General features: G+C 35.1%; 2 protein-coding genes and 1 long non-coding RNA gene across 3 annotated transcripts in view; 2 read left to right on the top strand and 1 right to left on the bottom strand.

Moving 5' to 3' along the window:
* The first annotated feature begins 586 nt into the window (after window positions 1-586).
* On the top strand, window positions 587-6,301 carry LOC122351723 (titin-like). The gene is made up of 7 exons (XM_043249002.1): window positions 587-1,664; window positions 1,706-2,592; window positions 2,699-2,855; window positions 2,985-3,481; window positions 3,677-3,830; window positions 4,513-4,797; window positions 4,912-6,301. The coding sequence occupies exons 1-7, from the start codon at window positions 587-589 to the stop codon at window positions 5,208-5,210; spliced, it is 3,357 nt and encodes a 1,118-aa protein (XP_043104937.1). The 3' UTR covers window positions 5,211-6,301.
* Window positions 6,302-13,996: 7,695 nt separating this feature from the next.
* Window positions 13,997-16,312, top strand: LOC122351553 (peptidyl-prolyl cis-trans isomerase FKBP7-like). The gene is made up of 4 exons (XM_043248706.1): window positions 13,997-14,247; window positions 14,416-14,567; window positions 15,320-15,447; window positions 15,556-16,312. Exons 1-4 carry the CDS (start codon window positions 14,030-14,032, stop codon window positions 15,715-15,717), a joined length of 660 nt encoding a protein of 219 aa, XP_043104641.1. The 5' UTR covers window positions 13,997-14,029; the 3' UTR covers window positions 15,718-16,312.
* Window positions 16,313-22,503: 6,191 nt separating this feature from the next.
* Window positions 22,504-23,328, bottom strand: part of LOC122351566 — a 1,514-nt gene continuing 689 nt past the window's right edge. The window contains exon 3 of the long non-coding RNA XR_006251773.1: window positions 22,504-22,774. This is a non-coding gene — a long non-coding RNA (uncharacterized LOC122351566). The remainder of the gene's footprint in view (window positions 22,775-23,328) is intronic.

Here is a 23,328-nt window from a genome sequence, read left to right as displayed (position 1 = left end):
GAACGTGTGACACACATCAAGAAGGAGGAAAGTGAGGAAGAAAAGAAGAAGAAACATGATCTTGATCAGCAAGAGATGGACAAAAAAGTAAGACTAACCCAGATACTAGCAGGTGCAGATGTTACCCCACTTACTCCAGTTGCACAGCAGGCACTAAGAGAAGCTGCATCCATGTTCAAGCCAGCAATCACTACCAAGAAAGTCAAGAGCGAAGCTGAGGAAGCCAAAGAAAAGGAAGAGAAAAAGAAAAGAGCAGAAGAAAAGAGGCTGAGAATGCCATATGTTATTCCTCCACCTCGTGTTGTTGCTCCAACTGCTCTTGAGGAGGACATGGAAATCAAACACTTTGTGCCTTTCTCTGATATGAAGTGGTACAAGAAACTACGTGATCAGTATGAGTTCCCAGAGCCAATGGAAAAGTTCCCAGAAAAGACTTAAGCGCATCCGACTGTCAAGGTGGGATCAGTTCTATGAAGTACCTCTGCCAAGAATTAAAGACCAATACAAGCCAAAATGGCATATTCCAGTTTCACAAGATGACCTTGAGACTGTAAGGCCAGCAAGACACCGCACACCTTCTCCAGAAATGGAGGCTTACTACAGAATCAGGAGACGCTCTCTTGGTGATCTTTCTGATGAGGAACTGCTTCTGCCTGTTAGAGAGTACTTGTCAATGAAGAGAACAGAGGAAGAAAGACTTAAACTAGAGGATGAACTTGAATTAGGCTATTCTGCTTCTCCACCAAGTCTTAGCCCTGTACGCTTTGAACTCTCTGCACTGCGTCACCCGTCACCTAAGAAAGCTGCATATGATGAGGAGCAAGGGGAAGAAGTTCCATCCTATGACTCCTATCGCATTCCATCTAAATATGAGGCTGGTCCAAGCTATATTGACTTACGCCAGCGTCACGATAGGGCAACATACAGACCTCCAAGACAAAAGCAAAGATTATATGAGGAAAAAGAGGATCAAGAACTGCTTAGGTCAGTAACAACAACCACAAAGTTAACGTCCTACAAGAGCAAACTGCAGCACATTGAGTTTGAGGAGAAAACAAAGGTCAAAAGAAAGGAGAAAACAAGGGTGTCTATGTCAGCAGTAACTGAGGCTGCAGTCATAACTGATATGCCTACAACATTTGTTCCTGGCTATGCTACAGCAACTCGTCCTAAGAAACCTTCTGCATCTCTGGCAGAAAAAGAAGTGGTTAGAACACCTTCACCTGAAAAGACACGCCCACGTTCCCCCAGCTTTGAGAAAGCAGACACTACACCAGACTTATCAACAAAAATTGATTATATGTCAAGGTATGAGTCAAGAAAGAAGGCCTTGAAAACTGAAAGAAAGTTCGAAATTGTGACCCAGGAGCCTTTTACCCTTGACCATGCTCCAAGAGTGACTGTAAGAATGCGCTCTCACCGTGTGCCAATTGGTCAGAACACTAAATTCACACTGAATGTCCAATCTAAGCCAGAAGCACAGATTAAATGGTACCACAATGGAGTTCAAATTGAAGAAAGCAGAAAATACCGTATGTTTAACATGAGTGGCGTTTTGTCTCTTCAAATCATTGATTGTCAGGAAGAGGACAGTGGCACCTACCGTGTCGTCTGCACAAATGCAAAGGGAGAGGCCTCTGACTATGCCACTCTCGATGTTGCTGGTGGTGGATTTTCTGCATATGCCTCACAACGTAAAGATGAGGAGCCACCAACTCCTTTGTCCCTGAGATGACAAAAACAGATGTTTATCATGTTTCATCTACAAAAGCAGCATCTGTATCAGAAACACAAGTGGAAGTATCCGAAACTAAAACAGACAAGATAGAAGAGACAATTAAGACTGTTGTTCAGGAGAAGCAAGTAACATCTGAAATCAAACTTGAAACTATGGAAGTGACAGCAGTTGAGGATGTTGTGGTAGAAAAAATTTCTGAGACTAAACTTGAATCTACAGAAGTGAAAACATTCGTGGAAGAAGTGGTTGAGGAAAAGAAGTCAACTCTCCCAGCCACAATTTTGACTAAACCACAATCACTAACAGTGTCTGAGGGAGAATCAGTTAAATTCACATGTGACGTTGATGGTGACCCTGCACCCACTATAACATGGATGCGAGAGGCACAAGTAATTGAGTCATCTCATCGTCACCATATTACCTCAACTGAATTTAAATCAACTTTTGAGATTACCCAAGTTGAAATGTCAGATGGAGGTAATTACACTGTAGTGGTACAGAACTCTGAAGGTAAACAGGAGGCACAGTTCAGCCTAACTGTTCGTAAACCAACACCTGTACAGAAAGTTGTTGCTTCTCCTCCTAGAGTGAAATCTCCAGAGTCTCCCCGTATAAAGTCACCATTTGGAATTAGGTCTCCACAGAGAATTAAATCACCTGAACCAATTAAATCTCCACAAAGAGTTAAGTCCCCACCCATGGTAAAATCACCTACTCCTAAAGAAAAAACATCCAAGCCAACCTTTTCAACTGAACTCAAAGACATCTCAGCATCTGCAGATACTATTATAAAGCTTACAGTGAAAATGTGCGGTGAGCCTAAGCCATCAATCTCTTGGATGAAAGATGGAAAAGTAAGAGATATTTTTAATACATTTATAAAAAAAAAAGGAAAACATATATATAAGGATGTTATAAAGTTAGAAAATCTACTAACAAATTTTGACACTATTCTCACAGAACCTCTCTCAAGGTGGAAAATATGAAATCTTTGAAGAACATGGTTCAGCACATCTTGAAATCTATGAAGCTGATGTCTCTGATAGTGGAGTATACACATGTACAGCCAGAAACAGTGCTGGATTTGTTACTACAAACTGCACAGTTACTGTTCAAGGTACTGTAATGCTCAATTTACTCAAAATATATTATGATTTTAGTATTATTTTGTGTGTAATTTTGCATGTAGAATTATGTATGAATTATGTAGAAAATGTAAAAATATTAACTACTCTTTCCTCTACAGCACGGACAACAACAGTTGCAGTGGAAAGAAAAGCAGAGTTGACAGAGCAAATAGTGAAAAAGGAGATTGCCTATGAGGAAGTACAGTCCTTTACAGAAATGAAAGCATCAAAAACCCAAATGACGATGAGTCAAGGTCAGACTATTACACTACGAGCCAGCATACCTGAAGCCTCCGATGTCAAATGGATCCTAAATGGAGTCGAGTTATCGAATTCTGAGAACTACAGATACGGTGTGTCAGGAAATGATCACACCCTGACAATTAAAAGCATCAGCCATCATGACCAGGGAATTCTCACATGTGAGGCCAAAACTGAACATGGTGTAGTCAAATGCCAGTTTGACACGACCGTCAGTGCTATGCGCTCAAATGCACCAAGTTTCCATGTGCAACCACATTCCCAGAATGTAAACGAGGGACAAAATGTCACATTTACATGTGAAATCACTGGTGAACCTTCTCCTGAAATTGAGTGGCTCAAGGATAATTCAACAGTGAGTAGTTTGTAATTATATATATATATATATATATATATATATATATATATATATATATATATTTTTTTTTTTTTTTTTTTTTTTTTTTTTTTATTATTATATATTATATATTATTTTCAGGAACAAAAAAATAGTTTATTTGAGTTTTCCCTCATAGCAGATATTTATTTGAATTTCTCTTCATCTTTGCAGATATCTATTACATCGAACATGAAATTGAGCCGGTCTAAGAATGAGTACACACTTGAGATTCACAACGCTACCATTGAAGACAGTGGAAAATACACAGTAAAAGCAAAGAACAAATTTGGACAGTGCTCTGCAACAGCATCACTGAATGTCCTCAGTAAGTGATCTCTTTCTGAGAAAAAAATGAACACTCTATAGTAGTATAGTATGAGCATCCTTTCCATTGCATTATAAATGCATGATCTAAACAAACATGTATGTCTATGAAGAACATATTCCTGATTATAACTAATTATTACTGCTTACCACTCAAGCTAACAAAATCTAACAATTCCTTCTACAAATGGTACTGTTCGATTCATCTTCTTGACTGTATCAGACTGCATTTTGACATTCTGAAATTAATTACCACAGTACAAAATTAAAAGACACCAAATAATATAAATGCATTTGCAGACTGCATAGCGATAGCTTGTTAACAGCATGGATCAAGGATATAAACATCCAAGCCATTTTTACCTCCCATTAGCCATGCATTACATAGTTTGATCCATTTAACAAAAAATAATTGTGAATGAAGTCAAAATAATCAAAAGACTTTTTTTATTTGCATTATCAAATAAAAATTCCTTAAAGGTACAATCCGAAAATGGTGCAACTGAAGCATTTTTTATTTTAGTAATACCAATCCTGTGTAAACATGTTCCAGCATAATACATATTGAATATGCCCAAATGTTTTAAACAGGAAAGAAAGACCAGTTGCACCATTTGAATTGCCTTGTACCTTTTTATGAAATAAACAGAATCAGTGACATGGTATTTGCTGTACTCTCACAGCTCTGGTTGAGGAACCTGCCAAAATGATAATTGTGGAGAAGGCCTCTGATGTTGCGAGCATGCAGGGCAGTTATTCTGCCAAGCATGTGGTTTCAAAATTGCAAGAGACATCCTTCAGCGGTTCCAGCATGGCTGAAGTTAAATTTGAGAGCATGTCAGCGTCTAGCATGACCTCCATGACTTCTGAAAGAATGATAGCTATGAGCTCCAGCAGTATGATGGCAATGTCCAGTCACTCGCATGTTGAGGGGTCATCCATCAAAGCCATTTCTCATGGCCGCAAAGGTGAGATGGAAAGTCTGTGCATCTTTGCCAAAACACATTTATGGTTCAACAAACTCAACATCAACAGAACTATATCAGCTTAATGACAGATTAATTTGTTTGTCCTCTCACCAGGTATACCACCAAAGATTGAGGCTGCTCCTCAAGATATCAGTATTGAGTCAGGAAAGGTCCTGACTGTAGCCTGTGCTTTCACTGGAGACCCAACCCCTTGCACAGAATGGTCACATTCAGGGAAGACACTGCCCAGCAAGGAGGAGAGTGGACGATTGCAGATTGAGACTTCTCAAGATGTCACCACTCTTGTTATCAGTGGAGTGAAAGAGACTGATGCTGGTGCATACACCTTAAAGCTTTTTAACGAGTTTGGTTTTGATACCACTACTGTCAATGTCAGGATTCGATCAATGTAAAAAAAAAAAAAAAAAAAAAAAAAAAAAAAAATTATATAATAGCAATACAATCATCACCCCATTTCCCTCATTCAAATCCTTTTTATTTATAGAATGAGAAAAAAATACTGTTCTTGATAAAGACCTGAATTTCTGTTCTTGTAAATATGAACTTTTTCTTTTTTTAACCAAACTTGACATTCATTTATGCCAAACTAGACTAAAGTCTAAAGTTGTTATAAAATGTGCCATATTGGATAATTATGATCAGAAGTTCAGCACCATTTTGTGACATGTACATAATGTATATAGCCGAATTTACCGGTTATGGAAAATGTATGAATTGTTATTTATGACAATATTAACAAATGAAACAAAAGGAACTAAATGTTTAACAGGAGAAAGTTTCACATGGAACGAATACCCTGTTAAACCTGAAACGAAACGAAACTATGTGCCTCAACAAAAAGTTGAAGTCTTAAGATTGCCTCAACAGGTAGAGAGGCTCCCTGTTGAAGTTAACTAAAATCAGAGAGACAAAGATATGCACTGCACATTTGTGCGTGCAGTAAAGCAGTATACAAGAATTTATGATTTGAACATAAGACCTTGAGTGCTGTTTGCATTACCCTCATGTAAGCAGGATGACTAGGCCTTGTGTTCAGACTGATTAAGTCATACCACCATTTTAATGACAAGCTCAATGTGCGAGCGGCCTGCACAATGAGTAAATGATGATGTTAGTGCACAGTTTCTGGCAATGGACTGTTTGAATTTTGATTTTATGAAAGTAACATCACCTGGCCATTCATTGTAAAATCAATTCAAGTGCTTCTTTGCAGAAGCTGTGCCAACTCTTGGAGGATTGCTAAGTTATATTTTGTGTGTTTGTGTGTGTGCTAGCATTAGAATCTCACTTTGTCAGCAGCCAGGGTATCCATCATGTAACCACAGAGACTTCATGTGCTGTGCAAAGAAAAGAAAAATACATGGATGTAATACCCTGCACATTGATTTATTAGAACTAATTTATGTAGGTTTACCCATATATTCAGCCTCCTTGAGTTTTATGAATTACTGATTTAATAAAGCATGTTTTCAGCACCATAAAATGTTTGTCTGTTTTCCATAAATCATTACAACTTCATTTCATATTTGATGTATGCATTATGAATACTCTGATAATCTTTGAACAATATCTTCAGTGTCTTCACAGCTATGAACGTTTATGATAATTCCTACAGTAATTCTAGAATTGCTGTAATTCCTACTTGCTGAAAGGGTACTGATTATGTTTTGCCTCCCATTTGTACAGTTTAGCCTACATTCATTATCTGAATCCATTCTAAATCTAGAAATTGCGGTAGATATATTTCTCATCACAATTTTCTTTTCAAATGTTTCTTCCTCAAAAGTAAGGTAGAGTGAGGGAAAACGCTTCCTTGGGGTAAACTGTTAGATAAAGTCAGAATACCTTTTCTCTTGTTATCATGGACATTGACAAGAGTGACGTAGAAGTATTAAATGCGAAGCTTGCACTGGTGACATACCTGTAAGAGAACAGAATATATGAATTTGTGATCTCATTTTCGGTAACAAGACAAAAAAGGATTCTAAAGCTTGTTGTTTTGCATAACGTAGGGACTGACTCTAAAGTTACATGCAAAATTAGTATACACTTCTCTAATGTCAATAGCTTTTGAGGAAAATGATTTACAATCATAAAAACAACTGTTAACTTTTATCTAGGTGTCAAATATAATGCGCACCTTTTATATTTTTGACATTTACTAAAATAAATTCTAAATCATATGAAAAAAAAAGCTATTTTTCACTAACCGAATGGGCTAAAATGCAAATTTAAAGAATAAGACTTTACAGTTTGTAAATGGTTTTGAAATTCAAGTTATGGCATATTTTGCATATTCAGCAGTAAAAAATTTTACATATAATTTACAGTTTAATAGAAATATAAAATGTGTGCACTGTATTTGACACCTATGAACAGTTAACATTTTACGATTGTAGGCCTAAGTCATTCTCTAAGTCTATAAATAAATATTTATAGTTGTCTACTATTACTGTTATTTTACCTTTCTTTTCATTAAAGCAAAACAGCTTTTCCCACAAAATGTGGGGGCATTTTTCCACCACAAAATGTCAAAACCCCCTTAATATAAATTTTTTAAACTTAAAACTTTTACTACATGTAGAAAACTCATTTTTGGACACAAAAAAGTTTTACAACTGCAGTAGAGCTGTAGTATTACTAATAAACCTCAATAGAAATCACAGTATTACTACAATACAGCTGAAGTAAACTACAATTATACTGTAATAATTCTAACCTTAATTTAAAACAATAGAAAAAATGTACAATTTGCAAATATGTAAATATATAATTTAATAATTATTTATAATTTAATTTATTTAAAATGATGATTGAATGAATTATTAACTATGCACTGTTTTGATGCACACCTTCCAGTCAATCAGAGAATCAAAGAGTCTGATGCGTAACATTGAAAACTAATGCATTTCATTACCTTGCCACTCCCTCAACTCTCTCTCTGTTTTCATACTGAATTGGTGCTTTGATTGTATCCATCTTTAAGCCATTTGATTTAACTCATTTTCATGTCTGAAGATCTCTTACATGTCTGAGGAGTTATAAAATAATGCCAATGCATCTACAAAGCAGTGGTGTCATTACCGAGCACAGTTCCTTTGGCACGGATCTGGCACTAAAGTGTGGCCCAGATTAGTTCATCTTTTTAGCCAGAAGTGAACCAAAACAGTGCCATAACCCAGCCCAGGGTGAGCCAAAAAAATAATGGTATGGTAATGGAAATAATGGCATTCTTATATGCCAGAGTTCTGTAAAGGACTGACAGCCCCTATGTGTCTGATAAACAAGAAGCCATTATTATTATTTTTAAATACCCAATACACAATAAATCTTAAACACAGAAATGGATTCATAGTCTTTTAGGCTTTTAGCAGAATTTTAATAATTTATTTTTAAATGCAGGGCATAACAGACGTGTGCTATTCTGTAAGGATGAGTGAATAAATAAAGGTATATACACCTTTATTTATATAGCGCTTTTAATAATACATATTGTGTCAAAGCACTGAGCAGTATAAAACATTGGAGAATAGAGTGTCAGTAATGTATAATCACAAGACTAAAAACTTAATTTTCAGCTGTAGGCATTTCATTATTGAATGCAGAGACGTTGTCTAGATCAGCTCAGTTTCAATAGGATCTTTGTAACCAAATCGACAATAAACGCTGGAAATTAAGTGCCCCCAACTAAGCAAGCCAGAGGTGAAAGCAGTAAGTAACCAAAACCCTATCTATGACAGAATGAGGGAAAAAAAACTTGGGAGAAACTATGCTGTTATAAACCAGCACTTAATTTACAATTTTCAATTTTAAACACAGCTATCTCGGGTTTTGTAACAGACGTATTGTTTATTTGTTTGTTTGTTTGTTTGTTTGTTTGTTTGTGTGTGTGTGTGTGTGTGTGTGTGTGTGTGTGTGTGTGTGTGTGTGTGTGTGTGTGTGTGTGTGAGTGTGTGTGTGTGTGAGAGAGTGTGTGTGTGTGTGTGAGAGAGTGTGTGTGTGTGTGTGAGAGTGTGTGTGTCTCTGAAGCTCATCTTGGTGTCCTGGTCTCCTTTGATGATCAAGGTTGTAGACATCATCTCTTGGTGCTGATCCTCCAACTGATCTGAAAAAAAAAGAAGAAATAAAAAACTTTAGTAGATCATTATCAGTATTATACATTACATACTATTATATACACACATTATATACAAGACACATAAATGACTGGAAATTAGCACTACATGCATTCTCTTTTAATGTGCTACTGTTTAGCCCTTTAAAATACACTGTAAAAAGTGCTACACCCACAAAGTAGGTTTTAAATACTTTAAATAGTTTTAATCTAGTTTATTTTATTTGTTTTATACTAAAACGTATTAATATACTTCCTCTTTACTTAAAATATATCAGTTTTTATATATAACAATATATTTTAAGTAAAGCTATTGCAATTTATTTGGGTAGTTATTTGTATATGGTTGTTGTGTACAAGAAATGTTATAAAAGTGAGTTGACATACACAATTTATTAGAGCAGTTGTCGGTGTGACAGGTTTGTTCATCAAACGTAAATATTTTAAAATTTTTAGTAGTTGGCATTATCCATTTTTCACTGGCGGGACTTGCCCAGGCAGATGCCGCATCTTCGACACTTCAACTGTTTGAACGCTGCAGCGGATCTTTTCAGGGACTGATTAACACGGTAAGTTGAGCAAATTTAACTGAGTGATTGATGTAGAAAATCACGCGAAATCGCTTACTCTACTAGGGAGCTGAGGTTAGGTTTGCAAATTGCACTGTATAGCCAGCTATCCTGCACACGACAAGCCGACAACGGCCGCTCTGATAATGAAAATATTGGACATTAAACGCTAAGGTAAAAGTTAACCTAAGTTAACATTAGTACTAGGCTAGTTTAAGTTAACGCTTAACTAACGGTTAAAAATGATATTATTGGTAAAATTAAAGCCAAAGTAGCCTTAAAACACATAGTAGCCATGACTACAGAACTTATTTCATTTCATATTAACAATGCGGTCTCCGGTGGGCTTTGCAGCTGCGTTATCAGCAGCAGAGATGCTAGTGAATTTGATAGCAGTGGCTCACCTGTTACTAGCAGCACCTGCTAACATCGCCACTGTTACAACATTTAGGATGGACTTGTTTAAAAACGCAAATACTTAGGTATTAATTAGTTGCACAAATGCCCTCCGTTATATGTGATCGAAACGGTCGCAGTTTAGAGCCTTCAGGCAATAGTTTTGCGGGCAAATCAGAGATCATGTTATTATACTTTTGCATTACTAAAGTAGATGCACAGAACTGACTGTAGAGATGTATGTTTAGACTTCTCTGTCTGATTTTAGAGATTTGATTCACGTTTTTTTTATTCTGCAAAGAATTATTCTGCAAAACTATGTCTAACCTATTACTTAAATCAATTACATTTACAACTGATTTTTAACTTTATTCTAACATGTATTTTCCTGGTCTTTAGATACCCAAGCACTTTTGTTACCTGAGGGTCTTCAAGCTTCATATTCAGGTAAGAAAAAATTAAGAAAAGATACAATTGCAGCTATAACTATTCCCAGGTAAGTAAAACATAGGTAAAATTGCAAAGTATCTAATATTCACCACCTTTAGCAACAAAAGTAAAATTTTGACTTTGTGTCTTTTCTGTCTTTACCTGTCTGCTCTCATTGCCTGTTCATCTGACCTAACTCTTGATTATTTTTTTGTTTGTTTGTTTCCACCAGTAGAGTCATGATGAAAGCGAGGTGCAGGCTGAGCTTGGCAGTTGCCCACTGAAAATTTACATGTGCCATCATCCCGACACAATTGGAATTATCATAGAAGGAAAGCCCGTGGTCAGAGGTGTGCCAAACCTGTCGAAAGCATGCTGCCTCTTGTTTGGACTTACATATGCCCTCGACCTCAAGTATCCCCAAAGTTGGTGTACACATTCGAGATATATCAGAGGCTGTTTGTGGATTGGACCCCATGCGTCCTAAGCCATCATCCAAGTATACCAATCTCCTCATTAAGTTATCTTAGATGTTTTCTCAATGACATCTGACATTGTTTGCCATCATTTTACAAGTCTCTGAATTTTACAAGTATTTTGATTTAAAATACAAAAATCTTACAGATTTTCTTTTTCGTTTGTTTTTGACAATACAATGTGATGTTATGGCTCACAGTTACATTTATCTAAACATTGCAGATTGGGCAGTTTGGCTATTTCACTTAACTGTTCAGAACAGGTTGAAATTACACTTACACAATGTTTGTTTTATATTATTGTGTACATGTGCAGCCACATTAATGGCCTGTTTTGTAGTCACTGTTAAATGTGACACTGGTTGACACTGAATAAATGTTGTCTTCAGTCTATCCTATCTTTTTCTTCTTCAATTGATTTTGTAATTGTTATTGACAGTCTGTTTATATAAAGTTAATCACTGTAGGGTTTAGAATATAAACATTTAAATTTCTTTTCTGAGGGTATAGTCAGGACTCAATTAAAATGTTTATTCAAATATGATTAGATTAATTTTACTAAAAACATAAAGTTCATTAAACCTAATTAAAATGAGTACAGGTTGCTTGTAGCAACCCATAAATAAGTTACCTGTACCAAGAAAAGTAGGTTTATCTAAGTAATACTAGTACTATTAGTTACCTCAACTTGATTTTGTTGCATTTGTATTAAGTAATGTTACTGTGTTTATTATACTTAAAAAGACTGCAAGTTGACTCAACTTAAAACATCCAATGCAGCCACTTGCCTCACTTTTTATAAGTTAGATCTAGGTATTACTTTTTACAGTGTACTGAAAGTTTTAGCTACTTTCAGTATTTTAATATAATAATAATAATAATAATATTCATGAAAATATTAGTAATGTAATTGTACCTCAGGTCTGAAGTCACAGTTTCATACAATTGTTACAGCAAGGAGAGAAAACCTACAATTATATCAGAAACTCAATTATAATTAGTTTTCTTAAGGATGAAAAAATAAATCAATATCAGCTAATGCTACACAATGTTGTATTAGCATTAGCAATATCCTATTAGAGCACATTACTAAAATATTAAAGGAAGAGTTCACCAAAAAATTAAAAAAACGAATTTCTTTGTTCTGTTGAACACAAAAGAAATAATGACAGAAAATGGCCGTAAACACAAAGTAAATGACAGAATTAAAATTTTGGGTGAACTATTCCTTTAAAGGCTGCAATTAACAACAAAGCCCAATCTACTAAATTCAGTTTCTATTATTATTATTATTTGATACAATAACTAACAATTAAAAAGTATGCAAACATATCAATTGCATATTTGCACATTGCAGTATTCTAGCAACAACATGTGGACATAAAGGTTGCAAAACATTTAAAAATGATTTCGCGTTTAACTAGCAGAAAGAGTTAAAATGAAGGGACGATGATATTTGGCTCACTGGGTGGTTGTTTTATGGTAATGGTTTGGTTCTGCTCCAGCTTGCAAAAAAAGATGTAGACCAGTTTTGGGCCGGCGAACACGAACTATCTAGGCCGCACTTTAGCTGTTGACATGGTCCAGATATATATATATATATATATATATATATATATATATATATATATATATATATATATATATATATATATATATATATATATAAAATATGTTAGTTTGTTGCTTACCGAAGATAACATAGCATAAACATTGCGAATACAGGATGTAATTTTATTCACGGATATGACTGAAATGGATTGTTCCGCACGTGTAGCGGGTAAAATTACACTGTATTTTTTCGCTACAATTTTCGCACGAATAAGTGTAACATACATATCTAGAAAACACCAAAACTTCACTTACCTGATATGACTGGGCAAATTGTTGTAAATAGGCGCTTTTTCGCCATCTTCTTTTTTAACAGGCCGAGATGAGGACTGCCACTAACCTGGCCCAAATGTTATTGCTAAGTAAATGTAATTAACTACTATCTCTGACTTGTACTAATTTCTACTTCTGCTATCATCATAAGCTCCTCGCACAGAAACGCGTTCCCTATCATCTCAGCGGTTGAAAACATATGAAGTCTCTCTAAAATTATGACATATATGAGACCATGCTTCACCTCTCACGATGTACTTCTACGGAAAGCGTTTTTTTTTTTTTTTTGTCACTGTGAACGGTATCGGTATCGGGTTATATCGTTGTGCTTTAATTGCGCTAGTTCACATATAAACACTGTTGTCAAACCTAAATGTATTTTATATTTTAATATCCATCCGGCACAGTAGTCACTACGAAAAAAGCCGTTACGAGTAATCAGCTCGTTAGGCTTGTTGTGAGGCCAATGACATTTGGCGCGAAGGAAGACCTCCAAGTGCAAGCTATTAATTATATCTAAGTGAAATATTCCATAGACTTAGTTTTTTTGTTTTTTGTTTTGTTTTGTGTTTTGACAAAATATATTTGTATACTCTACATTACAAAAAGTAATAAAAAATGAATTTGTACTGCACAAAAAAGGAATTAAAAAATTATACAGACTAAAAACCTTTGCTTGTGTTCATCTGAAGAAAGAAAGTCTGGGACTAAATAAGTGAACTTTCACTTTTAATAACAATGCGATGCAGAGGTTAGAAACATATTCCAAACAGTAACTGGTTGAATTAATGAGGAGAGTTTTTAAAATTAAAATATTTTGAAAGGCCACTTTTTGTGTTGTCTACCTCACTATCTAAAAGCATAATTAATTAATAGATAATTAATTCAATTTATCCACTACCTGGTAAGAACATTGCTAAACATTAATTGCAATTAAGCAAACATACAGTGGTCATTAAAACACTTTTTTTACTAACATTTGGTTAAAATAATAATAATAATAATAATAATAATAATAATTTCCCAAAAATAATTATATTTGATTTACACTGATTTTACACTTGCATTGAATCTTGTGCAGTCAATATATTACACAGCAAATGGCCCTTTTGAGGGAAATGCACAACTTTGCTACTTCGATTTAATAAAGTATAATATAAAGTAAAATTCCCTCAAAATAATAAAATAGTAAAATTTTGATTTCATGCGGACTTTAAAGACAAAAAAACTCGCGTGGATATTTAAATCTACATTAACGCCCCGCCCCAAAAGAGAAGTAAGACATTTGAGAACTGGGCGGCACTGCCGCGTCAACGGTCCCGCCCCCGTCGCCACGCCGACAGATGTGCAAGATGGCCCAGCGGTTTACATTTTACGTTTGTTTGATTTTGTCCCTCAATCTCTCCATCGTAGTGATTCGGGCAAATGAACCGAATCAAGATTTAAAAATTGAGGTTACGTTTCTGCCAGAAAACTGCAGCCAGAAAGCAAAGAGAGGAGACATGCTGAATGCTCATTATGATGGATATCTAGCTAAAGACGGATCTCAGTTCTATTGCAGGTAAGCACGTTTTTTGTATTCATCAACAAATAGGCCGTTCTATACATTTCTTCTTTAAGAGAGAACACGAGAGAGAGTTGCAAACAGAGTATTTAGTATTTATTCGCGTTGTAGATAAACACTTAACTTCCAGAAAATGCCAAGTAAAGCTTTGTATTCATTTTCTAGTCGTTCAACAACCACGGGTCACCCACATTGGTTTGTGTTAGGCGTTGGAGATGTTATTAAGGGACTCGACTTAGGCCTGGACGGCATGTGTCCAGGTGAGAAGAGAAAAGTTACAGTTCCTCCGTCCCTGGCATACGGCGAGAAAGGAAAAGGTAGGTCTTTTCACTTTATATGCGTAGAGAAACTAACACAGTCCCTTACACAGGTGGCGCTGTTTTGCTTTTTTAATTTGAGTATTGTTTGTTGAAGATGTAGGAGAATTATTTATTTTGTAGGAGAATTGTTGTTGTACTGATAAATTAATTCCTAGATAATTAACATCACATTGCATTATGATCAACAGTATATTTTTCTACCCAATATTATAGGACATTACAAAACATTGATAATTAAGTTCACATTTACTTGTTTAGAGAGCATTTTACAGTGATTCCAAATCAGCTTAATCAAAATACCCCTACACAACAATACAGCATTAACAAAAAAAAAGAAGTTAAGTTTTCTCTTAAAGATTTTATTTGTCACATACAATGTGTACAAGTACAACTTGTAGTGAACTGTTATTCTGGTACATTCCAGGAGTGTGCAAAGAGAAAGAAGAAAATGTATTAAATGTAGAATGTAAAATAAATACAGCAAAATTATACATAAAAATAACAATATATAATGACAATAAAATAAAATGTAAAAATGTACACTGTAAACAGGTAAGTGGCTATGTAGAGGTGCAAATGTGCAAATGATGTTAGTAAAGTGCAGATGCAATAGTAGCGATGGCATTATACTATCGCAGTTCTTATAGTGCGGCAATCACACATATTCACATATCCCTAATTTATTTATGAAGGTAAAATAAAGGTTTAAGGTTTAAACCATAAACAATCACCTTTCTGTGATGTAATAGGTCCTGTACCACCAAATGCAACGGTGATCTTTGAGGTGGAGCTGTTGCACATAACCAGAGGACCACGCAGCATAGAAGCTTTCAAAGAAATTGACATTGACAACGACAAGGCCTTGACAAAAGAAGAGGTAGTATATCAGTTAATGCATATTAATAGTTGTATCTTTCTTTTGCATAGCCATATTTATGAATTCTTATTGTTTTTTTATTTATGTATTGTCATTTTGGATTTACAGATTAAGGAATACTTAAAAATGGAAGCAAAGAAGTTAAAGTCAAAGAAAGATGAATCCTATTTTGATGATGTTGTGGCAGATGTGTTCCATAAGAATGATCACAATGGCGATGGGACCTTATCACTAAAGGAGTACAATGTTTACGGTCATGATGAACTATAAACACTACTAGACATTTTTATGCAGCAGGTGCATTGGATATTGTCAACAAGACTATAGAGTTGTAGAGTTGATAAAGGATTTTGTTTTGATGAACACCACTACATTTTGAATAAACTTGACTGAAATACTAACTTGTACTATTGCAAAAACCTAATAAGGCATAAATGTTTTTTTGAAATGCTGGCACCTGCTTAAATTTATCATTATTCTAATGCTCTTCACGCTAAGAAACAAATGTTCTTTTAAAAACTGTTCAAAGATAGTTTTAGGGGACCAAAAATAGGTTTTCAATGGCATAGCTGCAAAAATCCACTTTTTTTGAAAAGCATAGACAACCTTGAACACATCAAACAATGCAAAACTGCACAAATGTGCAATTACTAATAGACCAATATAATCCATATTGATCAACCACTATTTATAGCCAAATAAATCAGGCATTTGAACCCAAGGATTGCTTTTATAGCTCTGTTTAAATCATTATCATATTAAATGGCAACTTTACAAAAATTACTAAAACAGCATTTTATACAGTATACAGTGACCCTGTGAAATAATAAAGAAGTTTCCATGACACATGGTTTACGTGATTTTATGACGGTGGAAAATAGGCATTTCGCTGACCAATCTTAAAAAGTTTGACCATTGCCATTCAAATCTAGCTATACCCATTAAGAACACCAGATGGCTCTCTAATATAACTTTTTAAAGTTGAATGCACTTTTCGTGAACCCCTACTCTTAAAACTTTGGTGTAATTTATTACAGATAAAATATATATATATATATATATATATATATATATATATATATATATATATATATATATATATATAAAAAAAACAAGTGGTCTGATATTTGGATTGGTGAATTTTTTATTGAAGATAAAGATTGGGTAATTGGTTGGGGAGAATTACAGTGTTTTATGACTTATAGACAATCATTATATAACAAGAACATGTACAGCAAGCATGCATTTGAACCATTCCACACGCATTTCCCAAACAACCAGAGGTCAAAAAAATTATTAAATGTTTCATGCAGAGAGCTGACATTTTTGAGCACAGACTCAAAACTTGGTTTTCGTGTAAAGCTCTGACTCCCTCAACTCCCCCGCATGCCAAAAGTGACGTAAACCACGTCTGTGCCAATATTCAGAGCAGATCCAGACAGTGGAGAGGGAGAGGGGTTTGAAGGAGACGTTGAAATCGTTGTTTTGCTTTCAATGTAAATTGTACAATTTCAGACAAGTCATAGCAGTTTTGCCAAAGCGTTCAAACAAATCACTATTAAAGCATGCGTTTAATTTTAGATAAACTCTGTAAAGGAAAAAAAGAACAACCCGTTCTTTCCTGAAACAGCAATTTAAACATTCTAGTATTTTTCATGTCTTAATTTGACTGTTTTGACTCTTAATTTGATCTGTCTGTTGACTTAATTTGACAGACAGATGTCATATTTAATGTAAGTACTATCTAGTCTTAGGACAGGATGGATGTCCAGTGGTTTTGCCTTTAGGGCTCGGTGATTACAGGTCTACCAGAAGGAGTGCTGTTTACAGACCACTAGGTATAGATCTCACCAAAACAGTCATTTGTGTTACATTGTACTTCACCAATGTCAAGATCTCATCACTTAGTTAGCACACCGCTACACATTTAATTCTGTGTATATGTGTAGAATCCAGTGTCCGACTTCTAAATTATCCCACATAATGCAAATAAAATGACTTACAGTTGCATGAATTTTAACAAAGCTCCTTTTGTCTAAAACTGAAATGCATTTATTGCGCTCTGCATTATGGGCTTGATAAAGCAGTCTCAGCATTAAGAGAAAATGAAGCTCTTTATGAAATCTGATGCTTATCCCTGCCCTCCTATTTGTGAAAAAAACACGTGGGCATTTTCCAATGATGGACAAAAGGACTGTGCTCAAAACTACCACCTCCCCCTTGCAAAAAGAAACAGAAGGCGAGCTTCCTTTGGGCATGTCAGACTGCAGTTGTGTTATTGCTGCATATCATCCCCATTCTGTACGTATTTTTTCTTTCTATATGACAGCTAAAAAAAACATATTCCAAAAATCCAAAGAGCAATGGATGGACACGTGTAATGTTTTTTGTGCAGTAGTGTGATCACAAAATATAGAGTTCCTAACAACAAGAAGGCAAAGCATAAAGAATAGCCAGAGAAATAGTGACACAACAGCACAAACAACATCTGCACAAAGTCAAGCCAAATTCCAATCCCAAGAGTTCACATACTGCAGCACTCTTGAACAGCAAATGGCAATACCACAACACTGAAGAGAACATGTTTAATCCATTCAGTCTCTTCAGAATGTGTAATACACCATAAATCCATTTCCAACTTTTTCTAGTAACTGCTTTTACAATTTCCATCTGTCTTCTACGTTTGCTGCGTTTATTCTGGTCTTAAAGCATTTCTCTCCTTTTTTTGGCACATACAGTTGGATCACTAAAGTTGTTCTAAAACAATGTTATAGCATGGGCTTAAGATTTGCCTGCATCCTGTTGTTTCCATAAACAACAGCAGCATGTAGGTGTTTAATAGTTTACACGTGTTTTATTTTTACACATGTAAGCCGTATTTCAAGTCGGCACATTCAGACTTGACAGGTCTGCACTTTTTGAGGATGGCCACAGAAAGAACCCCCGAATAAACACCTAACCAGACGTGTTTACATGGGAGGATGGACTAGAGAGATGGAAGACGATCTGAATAAACATAACATTTTGTTCTGCAGTAATACAAATGTGTTTGCTCTTTCATTATGTTTGTTTGTTATGGGTAGATGTAATTGGAGAGGGAAAATATAAATGATTTGAAAGTTCTTGTCATTAGAAATGTTGGAAAGATTTTTCTTTCCTGGAAAAGAAATCCTGTATGGATTTAGGTGCAAGTTTGTAAGCATTTAAATTACATGCATTCTGTGAAATCTTCACAAAATGATGTAAGTCAAATGAGGTTTTGACATAAAACAAGCACTATCCACATCATATAGGTGCAAAACAACTACTCTGAGATATATATGTATGATTTAGCATTTAAACAACTATCTTAAGCCAACAGCAAGTCCTCACTTCTACCAGCAACACATAGCCAATGTGGAGAACAGATCTGAGCACTGAGGTCATACATATCCTATTCATCACGGCTTTAGCATTTCCCTTTCACACACTAAAGCCCCAGCTCCCTTTACAGCAACCCCCCAGACAGAGTCACTGCTTTACATCTGCATTTCTCACTGTGCTTCTTAAACCATGACAAAAAAAAAAAAACGTGTTTGATTTGTATAAAAGCTTCAAGATCCTTCAAAAAGAATAGGATGTAAAACAATTGTATTTTGAGAACACTGAACAAGTACTCGACTTGACGATGGGTGTTTCTAAATAGATTTTGTTTCTTTAGTGAATAAAATGAACTCGTGCCAAGCGCAGGCAGTTTTGAGAGAAACTAGAAACATGTGTGTCTTCTCAATTTTGCAATGGTTTCACTAACCAATGGTGTTTTTTATTGGAGGAGGAGGAGAACGAGAGTAATTCCAGTATTAGAAAAGGCGGTTTAGATATACAAACACTGAACTGTCATTTCTTGATATGCCACGTAACAACTTTTCTCTCATGAATGCTAATTAAATTGTAAGGGAGTATATGAAGTGAAAAGAAGCAATCTTAATGTGTTATTTTATATGAAATGAAGTTAGACAACCAAGTTCACTGAATTGAGGCAACATAACATGCAGAGCTGCAAGTAGCAACACACATATGCTAACAACGGGCCAAAATAATAATGCTATGCTTGGCTGTCATTACTCAGCTAAGAGCTATTTGAAAGAAAACTTGCTTGGGGCTATCTTTTATCCTCGTTATGCCATCAATCAGCGACATAAAGAATAATATAGACACATTTTTGAACGAATCAACTTTCTCTGCAGAGACATGCAGTGTGTTTAAGCATGTAATCATCAATTTCAAGAGCTGTAATCAAAAAAAAATCAGCTGTCAGAATAACGCAGTGCGACATCAGATTGACGTCAACATTTTTGCCAATAATCTAGTGTTCAAAGATGTCAAAATTTATCTTTCTCCGTGTAAGTTTTCTTAAGATAAAATGACAAATGCCAGTGTTCGCACAGGAACGTTTACATAAGGCTATTGTAGGGCTTTTAACTTTTTAGCAGCACTGAAGTTATCAATCACACCCCCACAATGGAACAGGCAAGAGACCAACTATACTAACCACGCATTCCTGTAATGGAGGGTGGTGGGAGGGGAGAGGGGGAGCGTGACTACCGTTGGATGTGGACACTGGTACAATATGGACAATGGTCTTTTAATATGATATCAGAAGCATGACTAAGAGTTTTATAAAATATTTACTTTTTTGACCATTTGTGAACCTGGACCACAAAACCAGGCTTAAGTCGCTGGGGTATATTTGTAGCAATAGCCAAAAATACATTGTATGGGTTAAATGATGAATTTTTTCCTTTATGCCAATCAGTAGGACATTAAGTGAAGATCATGTTCAATGAAGATATTTAGTAAATTTCATGCCATAAATATATCAAAACCTCATTTTGATTTGTAATATATATTGTGAACAGTTTTATTTGGACTTTGAAGGTGATATTCTCTATATCTTGAGTTTTTTACAGCCTCAGATTCTCAGATAGTATCTTAAGTTCTATAATATCTATAGTATCTTAACAAACTATACATCAAGGCTTATTTTATTCAGATTTACACTTATGACTGGTTTTAGTAACATGACACTGAAATCTGAATCTCAGAGAGTCATTTTGTTCAAATGCTATTGTTTAGTTTTTCCAAAAAAGTTGAGTAAAAATATGAATTGCTTAATGTATTGCATGTAACACATTTTGAGAAATAATAAATAAAAAACAAAAAACAACCACAGCATACATTTATTATACAAGGTAAGCTGAATGATTCTGTCATAGTATTTTATAATTTTAAACTCTTTGTTTAGTAAAAATGAAAATTACATTAAATTACATTTTTAAATAAAGCATTGGATTGGTGACCTTTTTTAGTTGACCCACATGGAAATGCCATTAATGACTTTGAGCAACCCAGCAAACTCAGGTTATGCTCTGAGACCGACCTGTTAGTCATGACTCTTGTGAGCATTTAAGTGTGTGACACACTATTTTGTCTGCCTTGAAATATGTCTACCTTGCAAAAACTGTGCGCACTTTTATTATTGACAGAGATTTAAAAAAAACTGCAGGAAGTTAAATGTAAATCTGAATATTGTTAATTTGAGTCTTTCATCACTCCAGGAGAATTTCTAATTTGAAGAGTCACCCTGACCTCCCCTGTTTTATGAAGCTCTGGAAAATCATGCTCTCCATGGCGGTCCCCTTTGGAGCCTCCTATCCAAACTGTCTGGAAAGTAAACAAATGTCTCAGCCCCACATTCAAGTAGACGACCACCATCCTCCCCCCAAGATATCCCAGCAGTGAGTCATATATCCAGCCGTCTTGCATTTGCTAACATTTTCCAGTAGGTGCAAATCATTTCCCCTGACCAAGAAAAACCAATTTCTTTTGTGGTTCCTGAGTTAGAAGCACAAACCTCAAAAGAGCCCTCCCCCTATTTTTCCTCTCTGCTAACACTGCATGGGTCTACAACAAAAAAGTATGTTTTACCGAATTTATTCTACAGCTTTCTTTCTTTTAAGGGATTACATTTTTAATTATCAACTTATTCCAAACTATGTTCATTAATAACACGTTGTAGCTGTCATTACCTTATTCTTAATTTATTGTAGATGACTTTTGATAGAGATCTACTTAAGACCAACATGTTTTAGTGCAGTGGTAATTTGTTCTGGAGGTAGTCATCTCTAAAAATGGCTGAAACAAATGGAGGGAATACACTAACAAGATTAAGGTTAAGATTAATATAGTTATGGATTTGGGAGACATATCGTGCTTAATAATATTATTTTACTTTATCCTATCTCAGGCTGTAGGCCTATGTGTAATACAATACATGGCATCTCACATTTATGAACTTGAAAACAATATTATGTGGATGATTCAAGATTCATCTGATATTCTATAAATGTGTTCACCCACAAAATGAACATGCTAAAACTGTACTCACCCTTAGGCATCCAAGATGTAGAGTTTGTTACTTCATCAGAAGAGATTTGCAAAAAAAATTGCATTACATCACTTGCTCAACATGCTTTGCAGTAAATGGGTGTTGCCCAAAAATCAATAAGTAATCCTTATGATTTCAGACAATCAATAAATGTCTCGTGAATTGAAAAGTGTGACTGCAAGAGAGAGAAAACTCCCCAAAACAAAACAAAAAAGATGTAGGGTGTGCTGAATTTGGAGCGCTATTGGTTTAATTTATTATGTTTATTTTCTAGAACTGCTAGCAATAAAACCTCTGGTTAGAAGGAATAAACTGAAGAATACCTTATGTGAAGAATACATGCAAGACATAAAAGACCATTCTATGTGGAAACATTCTCACATGTCATGCGGAAAAGTTCACGCATGGAAAATACAGACAACCATATATAACAGAAACTTCCTCAACTACATGTGGCGGCAACATGTTTCTGGAAACAAACTGTCCCAGGAGACCTGACAGACTGCAGATCATAGGATCAAAGTTATCAGTTATTTAATAATCAGTTAATCAGTAATGAGACCAATGTAATCTCTGTGTGTGTGTATACATTATATATATATATATTTTTTTTTTTGGCATTTTGTAAACATTTGTACCTTGAATGGACTATCCGCATGTTTTGTGTTTCCGTAGCTTATTTGTGCAGACCTATCTAGTGAAGATGATTTTAGCAAGAAAACATGGCTCAAGGTTAACATTGTAAAGATCATCACAGATTTGCCTGGGGATCTCAGCCATGTGCAGAAATAGTTAGTGCCGGCTAGCAGAGTAAAGCATGTGGGAGGTTTTTAACAGGAAGATGTCTTTGTTCAACTTACATTTCAGTCACAGAGATCCTCTTACAATAGTACATGATCCCTGTTAGGGAAAAATGATTGGTACAAATCAGAAAAACATATCCAAGCAAAGAAAGACAAATTGCATTAAGTTTATTGCTTTGTTCAGTCCTAGAATGTAAGCAATTTATGTCAGAAAGTACCAATAAACCAAAACTATTATTTATATGGCAAAATTATAGAAAATGTGTTTTCCTTTTAATCCTCTTAATTTCTAAATACTAACATGAGAAAATTGTATGAAAGGATAATGTTAAATACAAGGTAAATTGAGATTTTGGGAAATGTTCATTTTTGAGTTGTCATGCAGAAGTCCAAGAAGACAACTTCATTTCATACCGGAGTATAAGAACTGGCTGAAAAATTTGTTTATAGCTGTATTTGGCAGCTGTTTCCTTGGAGATCTAATTATTTCCATTCTCTGTGAGACTTTGCAGTGGGTCAAAAGCAACCTTGATTAAAGTTGATCGAACAGCACCACCAGCATGTCTCTGCAAGGCTACGTAATTTTATTCCATGTGCATTTGCATTTTAAACACATTTAACATACTGTACAAAAGAGCGTTAAAACGTGAT

Source organism: Puntigrus tetrazona, chromosome 9, assembly GCF_018831695.1.
Source record: "Puntigrus tetrazona isolate hp1 chromosome 9, ASM1883169v1, whole genome shotgun sequence".
Classification (NCBI taxonomy): domain Eukaryota; kingdom Metazoa; phylum Chordata; class Actinopteri; order Cypriniformes; family Cyprinidae; genus Puntigrus; species Puntigrus tetrazona.
The sequence above is the reverse complement of the archived record's forward strand: the minus strand, read 5'-3'. Positions and strand labels throughout refer to the sequence as shown.